Here is a 7,765-nt window from a genome sequence, read left to right as displayed (position 1 = left end):
TAGACAATTCACATACTTTCTGACCAAGCAAATGTTATTCGAGTGGTAAATGAGATTGTAGCCGAGAAATACTTTGTGGTTGATGATTCTTTAAACACGTTCCCCAACTCATAAAAGAGAATGTCTATTAACCTATACGATTACTCGAGAGAAGCAAAACGATTAACATCCTTCTTCTCTCTACCTACTTAATCTAGGTGACTCGGATGCAATTATCAATTACTATTAAAGATAATGACAGATTGAATCCTATTCTTTCCCATTCTCTAGAGTTCAACCAATCAATGTGACAATGACAATAGCCCTTTTTCTATTAAAATGTGCATCATTACATGATCCAAAGGAAAAGTTGATGATAAGAAAATAGTATAGTCATGGAGTACTAATAAACAATTCCCACTTTGTTGTACTGTTCAAAGCTTCCAGCTGATTTTCTCACAACACATGCAAACAAAATTTATGCAAGTACAGTAGCAGTTACAATAATTATTAATAAAGAAAGTTAAGTGAATAAAAAAAGATCGAAACTTTCATTGGTAATGCCAGAAGCTGTGACCTCTGCGGTGAAGTTAACACAAGCGTACAAATTGGTTTATTCTTCACTTCTCTCTCTTCCCCCTTCCCATCCATTTCTCCTTTATTCCTTTACATATGTTTCTTGCTTTTCTAGTTTTTTCTGGGTGGAAAAAGATTGATTAAAGGTCTTCTTTTTCTTGTAATTATTTCATCAAACAGATCATTTGCAACTTTGCAAACTACCCTTTTTCTCTCTACTCATCTTTCTCTGTGTTCTTGTTTGGTGGGTTGAGATTGGTTTCTACTGATTTCTGAATTGGGTTTTCTGGGTAAGTTTTGAATTTTGACTATGTTTGGGTTTTTGCAATCTTTTATTTCTTGAATTGTTTGAGTTTATAGAGTTGATATGTCCAGATTCTTGTATTTGGATATTCTTCTGGATGTTTGAAAATTTAAATTGATTGATACTATTTCCATTTTTGGTTTCTTTGAAGCTCTCCTTGATGTAACTGGGTTTATAGGATTGTTAGAAAAAAAAATTTGAAAAACAAATATACAAAGATATTGTCTGCTTGATAATATTAAGTGGCAACTGGTAGAGTTTATTGGTTGTTAGTTTGAATCATTTTTTTTTAACATTGGCTTGTAATTATTTCTTAGCAATATTTGTTTGTAATCTGTATTGAGCACGTTGGCTTTTATTGCTGCAAGCTTGTAAATCTACTTGAGCTTTCAAATTCTTTGCACCAAGATATGCCAGTTATTGTTTCAAAATTTTACAAACTGGTAAAACGTTTCACAAGTTTTTATAACATTAACATTGTTACTTTTGGTTGCGACCCCTTCGCAGGGAAGTATCCCGGCCAAATTGAATCACATTTGTTGCATAAGCCGTTAGGCACCACTATTTTGCTATTTGCTGGAAAGTAGTCATGCTGTTCATCTGTTAGTCAGAGAAAGTCATCGAATTGTTTCTTCAATTTGCAAGAAAGCATATGGTTCATAACAGTTGTGTAATGCTAGCATGAGAGCAAACCTTCTAAAATAGGAACTATAGCTTTAATATCTTCTGTTGGGTGGGGAAAGACAGTTAATTTTTCCGTAAGCTTTTGCTCTGAAAACATGAAGGGCATATGTATACGTTGCTCTGGGTGAGTGGCCCTGTGGGAGGGCAGCCTAGAGGAAATTCATCTTACCACGGGTCCCTGGGTCCCTGAAAGGGGCCCTGCTTGCTATGATTAGCGAAACTGAAAGAGAAAGAAAACTGCTATTTCTTATACAGACTAAAATTCTTTTGTCAAGAGTTGATCAATGCATGTTAAATATTAGCACATTGTTAATAAATACAATAACGATGTGACCAGGTTGGTACTTCTGATGCGAGGCAGGTCAACTCATATTCCTTTTTCTCATGTTCTGCAGGCCTTGAGGCTCTGATCATAGAATTTCTATGCGATTGTGACTATCAATCTTTTAAAAGGCCCTTAATGTTGTTTTAAACTTTGAAGTTCTGTATGTATGTCTGTAAAATTCCTGTTCCATATGCGCTTATCTATACGAATACGTTGTGATATAATCTCTCGTGTTGTTGTTGCATCTTGTTGAGGTTTTTTGATCTTGGCACTAGATCACAATGTGTAAATTGAGGTTTACAATATGATTCCTGGGATATTTGGTTGGCTACTAACTATTTTCTTTGCACCATTTGTTTGTACCTTAAGTAAGGACATCGTAGATAGACACAATTGAATAACTGGAGTCTTCCTGATGATGGAAATATTTTGAGCATAATCATTTGCCTATTCATGAAACTTGGATTGTCTTTTTTTTTTACTGGCTAATTTGTTTTATTGTCTGTGTAACTTCTCCTAATCTAAATCATTTGTCTTTGTTTCTTCTATTTACTTGTTTGAGCATTTTTCTTGAGTCAGCTAATTGTATTTCTGTTTGCAGCTAGCTTCATTTCACGACACTGAAGAATCTGATGGAGGGAAAACAATTGAACTTTAATCGACCTCTGCTCTCTGTGAGGCGTGGATCATCAGTAACTGGTCCCCCGGAAAATGAAAGGGATAATACCCGTCGAAATTTACCTCCTCTTCCTTACTACAAGTCAGAGTTAAAATCAGGCCCAGTTAGAAATCCGGGTGTTGTTCCTTTTAAGTGGGAGCACAAGCCAGGAAGACCCAAGGATAAAAACACAGTACAAAAAGACAGTCTTGAGCGCCTGCCTCCTACTCCAAAATTGCCACCAGGGAGGATTATAAACCATGTACAAAAACAAACAGATGAAATACTAAGAGATACGTCTACTTATAGTTCAAGATACCAAGCAGAAATCAACGATCCTCATTCTCTCCAAAATTCTTCTCATGACCAAGTCTTCTCGGAAGTTGAAGGGTCTGAAAAGGACAAAGAAGAAAAGGGTATCTCTAGCTCTGAAGATGATAACATAACATATGTAGATGCTCGTGATACACTTTCTAGAAATGACTCATTCTTTAACTGCAGTGTTAGTGGAGTGAGTGGAGTGGATTGTCCAGCGTCATCTGGAGCCTTTTCAGATCCTCAGACAAGAGATTTCATGATGGATAGGTTTCTTCCTGCTGCTAAAGCTGTGGCTTCGGATACACCTCCATTTGCTTCAAGAAGAAACCCTGTGGCCAGAGAGCAGGCAAAACCAATGACAAAGGTGATAAAGTGGAAGAAGCAGCCCCCACAATATTACTCGATTCCTGACACCTTGCCTAATAGCATCAATGGAGAATGGAAAGATGAGGAAGAAGACGAGGAAGATGAATCTGATGAATCAGAAGATCTATCTGTGAAACTCTGTGGTTTGATGCCAAGATTTTGTCTGTTAAATCCAATACCAGGAATGAGAGACCATGTGGAAGAAATTTCCAGAGTCCGAAGTGTACGCACAAGATCTTCAAATGCAACAGCATGTAGGGATAATAAGCACAAGGTAAGCATGATCATTGTACTACTGACATGTGTGTCCTAACCTGTTACAATATCGTCCTCACAAAAGGAAGAAATTTACATTCTATGCAGGACATGATAAAAGATAATAGTAGAGGTGAACTGAAAAGAACTTCTCACCAATATGCACCCGCTCCTATGAATGAATCATTGATGGATATCCATTTGAGTTGTAATGGCATGGCACGGCACAAGAGTGCATCACCTCAGTCATTCCTTGATAGAGAGAAGAAGCTTCTTGGGCTTCCTGGGGAGCCTAGAGATTTTCATGGCAGTAAGCTAAACTTGCCTCACATTGGCCACACTAGATTTGAGTTAGCAACACCCCGTGATACTGAAGAGATAACCAGTTCAGTAGTAAATCCTGCAGATGAAAAAACCGTGTATGTAGATTCTGAAAAAATGGTAGAATCTCGACATTCAAATTCAAGCACATCTGAATCCAGAGGAAGGAACCCTTCTGTGGATTATTCAGTGCAAGATATCAAGTCTCTTTGTTGTAATGAAGAAAAAGCTACACTCCAATCTGAGAGTCCAGAAACTGAATTCAGTACATTGCCTACTTCAGAAAAGTCATGCCTGGATGTCAGGGAAGACATGAAAAACTTGCGGAAAGATGATCGAGACGTCAATTCAGATGTTGAAACTTATCAGCCACCAAAGCCAGCTGCTAAAAGCATGAAACATTCTGAAAAATACAGTTCTCCACTTACTATGACCCCACTACTACCAAAGTCTCCATCCGAGTCCTGGCTCTCTCGTACTTTATCTTCAAGAAATTCCTCTTCCAAGTCATATTTGGCAAACCACGCTTTCAGATTGTCACCTATGGATCCTAAGAGGGAAAGAGTGCTAAAAGCTTCTAATGTGGAAAACTTGCTTTTCCAGTCTGCAGGGGTATGTTCTCTTTATTTATTAACATCAACTTCTATGCCGCTTATATTTGTTAATGAATTCTATTGAGCTGATGTGAACTGTATTAACACGATCCATTACTTAACATCAACTTCTATGCAGCTTGTATTTGTTAATGAATCCTTCTGAGCTGATGTGAACTGTATTAACACGATCCATTACTTTTTAGGAACTTGCACCAATATTCGAACATTAGAGATGATCAAAAAGCAAATTTTGGAGGCAATCGGGTTTGTTTGATCTACTATTGCTAGAAACTAAATAGCTTCAGCAAGTTCAAACATAACTGTATCTGATGGCGAAACAAACAATAGTTAGCTGAATTCTTTCTGTAATTAGAGCATATAGAATGAAAGCTGTTTTTTTTTTTTAAATCTTTTACCCAACTTCAGTTTGTCTCTTGTTTTGTTTTTGTAAATGTAAGGGAATTGGGAATGAAGTTATTTTTTTTTTAATAAGAGGGCCTTGTATATTTCATCAAACAATAATCATCTGCCTTATCTTCTACCATCTCGAGAATTTCAGTGTTCTTACTTTCTTCATCGATAGTAAGATGTGGGTGAGTTACTCAAAAACAATATCACTTGAGAAATCAGCTCGGTCAGTTTGCTTATTAATTGTACAAACAAAATAGACGAAGAAAATAATCATTGAGACTTGACACATGCATTACATGAGTCGTGGATAACTCTAGCTCAAGTATGTTTTAAAATACTTGTAACAATTTGATTTTACGTTGATAAAGCACAATTTAAATAAGGGGTAATTGGCTAGAACTATACAACCTTGGGCTCAAGTGCAAGGAACAACACAATCTTAAACAGATGCAAAGCATAGCACAAACTTAAACACGTGGTGCAGAAAATAGCATAAATGATACCGGAGTACGGAGATTCCATCGGAGCTAGGGAATTTCCATTATTTTAAGGGTTAATTGGCAAGGAACGGCACAACCTTTGACTCAAGTGCAAGGAACACCACAACCCTTATTTTAATAAACACACCATTCTTTAATCTCCACCACACTAAATCTACCCTATACCACAGTACATCACCACCACCCTCTTCCCTAGCCCACAACACTACAACGCCACCACTGCCCTCAACACCATCATCTTCCTTCACCACACCAAACACCACCTCCACTCTAGCAATGCCATCCCCTGCCTCAAACACTACAACACCACCACACCAAACACCATCTCCACCACAGCCTTGCATTACTCCCAGCTCACAAAAGCATGTGCTCCGTACCAATTCACCACAAAACAGAAAAATTCCAGAAAGTTTTAGCGACCATGGCACGACCTCGAAGCAGGCGCTCGTCAAACTAACCCTTTTACAAACAGCACGTGGAGTGGTATTTAGTGAATCAACAATGAATAATGAGCTAGGAGAAACTGAGATCAGCCTCCACAATTGTTACACGTCAATTATTGATGATGATAGAAGTAAATCCAACAACTTGATTTCGATATTGGCGTTGATGCAATTTGTTGATGATGTGAAGATATGTGGTGCGTCGAACAGGGAAGAAAATCGCAAAATGAAGAAGTAGCAAAGCAGCGAAGAAGAGTAAAGAGGAGATCGATTTTTCTTTTTTTTGAGATTGAAGTTGGAAGTTGGCTAGAACAGCACAACCTTTGGATCAAGTGCAAGGAACAACATAACCTTAAACGGAGATTCCTTAGCTTCGGTGGAATCTCTGTGCTTCGGGGCCATTTATGCTATTTTCTGCACCACGTATTTAAGTTGGTGCTACGCTTTGCACCCGACTAAGGTTGTGTGTCCTTGCATTTGAGTCAAAGGTTGTGTTGTTCTAGCCAATTAATCCTTTAAATAATAGACATCTCTAAATTATCTCTACTAAAAGTTATTAAAAGTTGATATTTTGAAAACATTTAATAAGACTAAGGGCCTGTACTCCCCAGCTTATTTTCAGTTCAGTTCAGATCAGTTCAGTTTAGTTCAGTTCAGCTCAGCTCTTGACAATACTTTTACCCTAACATATCACTATTCATTTCAGTTCAGTTCAGTTCAATTCAATTCAGTTCAGTTCAATTCAGTTCAATCCAGTTCAATTCAATTCATTTCAGTTCAGTTCAGCTTTTTTATGCCGAAGAGAACAGGCCCTAATTCATCTATTGATAGAGAATTTATATTTAAGATATCTTCTCCATAGATTTAGGGCATGTTCTCTTCGGCATAAAACAGCTGAACTGAACTGAACTTATTGGAGCTGAACTGAACTGAACTGAACTTATCAGAGCTGAGCTGAACTGAACTGAACTGAACTGAACTAAACTAAACTAAACTGAATTGAATTGAATTAATTTAAATTAAAATAAACTGAATGTAATAAATATTAAAATAATATTTTAAACAAGAATAATATGAATATTAAATAATTATTATAATGATAAGTAATAATAATGAATAATAATAATAATAACAATAATAATAGTATTTTGGATATTTTTAAATGATAGTTATAAATAAATAATATTAATAATCATAAATTAATAATAATAATAATTAATGATAATAATGATAATTAATAATAATTATTTTATATTATTTTTATTAATATATTATTACTTGATGATGATATATAATAACAATAATATCTAAGAAGTAAATTAATATTACTATTTTAATAATTAGATTTAATAATATAAAAATATTTAGTAATAAAAATAATGATTGGGTTGGACCGCAAAAAATTACATCATAAACCGTCTTGACGCGATTTGATTGGTTTATGGGCTAAAAAAAGTGGGTTTATTTGTGCTTTGACCTAAATCATGTTCCTCCTAATAATAATAGTAATCATAGTAATAATAATGAGTAAAGCTATAATAAAAAAATTAATATATAGAAACAACAACAACAACAACAACAACAACAACAATAATAATAATAATAATAATAATACTTAATAGTAATGATATATATTTAAATAATAATAATAATAATCATAATCATAATAATAATGATAATGATAATAATAATAATAATAATAATAATAATAATCAGAGTAATTAGTAAAATAAATTATACCAACATAATAATAATATTTAACAAAATGGTTATAAAAGAATGGAGTTGAACTGAACTGAACTGAACTGATCTGAACTGAACTGAACTGAAATGATTGGAGCTGAACTGAACTGAACTGAACTGATTGGAGCTAAACTGAACTAAACTGAAAATAAGCTGGGGAGAACAGGCCCTTAGGGATATAACTTAGTTTAAGTTTGGATATATCATCTTTATATTATCCTTATCGGTCCAAGTTTCTTAACACAATAAGGACTGGAATGTTACAACATATTACATATTCTAGTTT

At 35.1% G+C, this 7,765-nt stretch overlaps 1 protein-coding gene across 2 annotated transcripts; it reads left to right on the top strand.

Moving 5' to 3' along the window:
* The first annotated feature begins 338 nt into the window (after nucleotides 1-338).
* LOC104883279 (hypothetical protein) lies at nucleotides 339-4,921 on the top strand. 2 transcript variants are annotated; one of them, XM_010667768.4, is made up of 5 exons: nucleotides 339-590; nucleotides 736-845; nucleotides 2,470-3,484; nucleotides 3,574-4,398; nucleotides 4,586-4,921. In XM_010667768.4, exons 3-5 carry the CDS (start codon nucleotides 2,501-2,503, stop codon nucleotides 4,610-4,612), a joined length of 1,836 nt encoding a protein of 611 aa, XP_010666070.2. In that variant the 5' UTR covers nucleotides 339-590; nucleotides 736-845; nucleotides 2,470-2,500; the 3' UTR covers nucleotides 4,613-4,921. The 2 variants fall into 2 exon arrangements, with proteins under 2 accessions (XP_010666070.2, XP_010666071.2); XM_010667769.4 differs by lacking the exon at nucleotides 736-845.
* The last annotated feature ends 2,844 nt before the right edge of the window (nucleotides 4,922-7,765 follow it).

This window comes from Beta vulgaris, chromosome 9 (genome assembly GCF_026745355.1).
Source record: "Beta vulgaris subsp. vulgaris cultivar EL10 chromosome 9, EL10.2, whole genome shotgun sequence".
Classification (NCBI taxonomy): domain Eukaryota; kingdom Viridiplantae; phylum Streptophyta; class Magnoliopsida; order Caryophyllales; family Amaranthaceae; genus Beta; species Beta vulgaris.
This window is presented reverse-complemented; position numbering and strand designations above follow the sequence as displayed.

Bases quoted from the DNA above. Each gene is read 5' to 3' on its own strand.
- LOC104883279 (XM_010667769.4), top strand. From the start codon at position 2,501: ATGGAGGGAAAACAATTGAACTTTAATCGACCTCTGCTCTCTGTGAGG. The intron at 3,485-3,573 runs GTAAGCATGATC...CATTCTATGCAG, and splicing joins GTAGGGATAATAAGCACAAG to GACATGATAAAAGATAATAG. The intron at 4,399-4,585 runs GTATGTTCTCTT...ATTACTTTTTAG, and splicing joins TGCTTTTCCAGTCTGCAGGG to GAACTTGCACCAATATTCGA.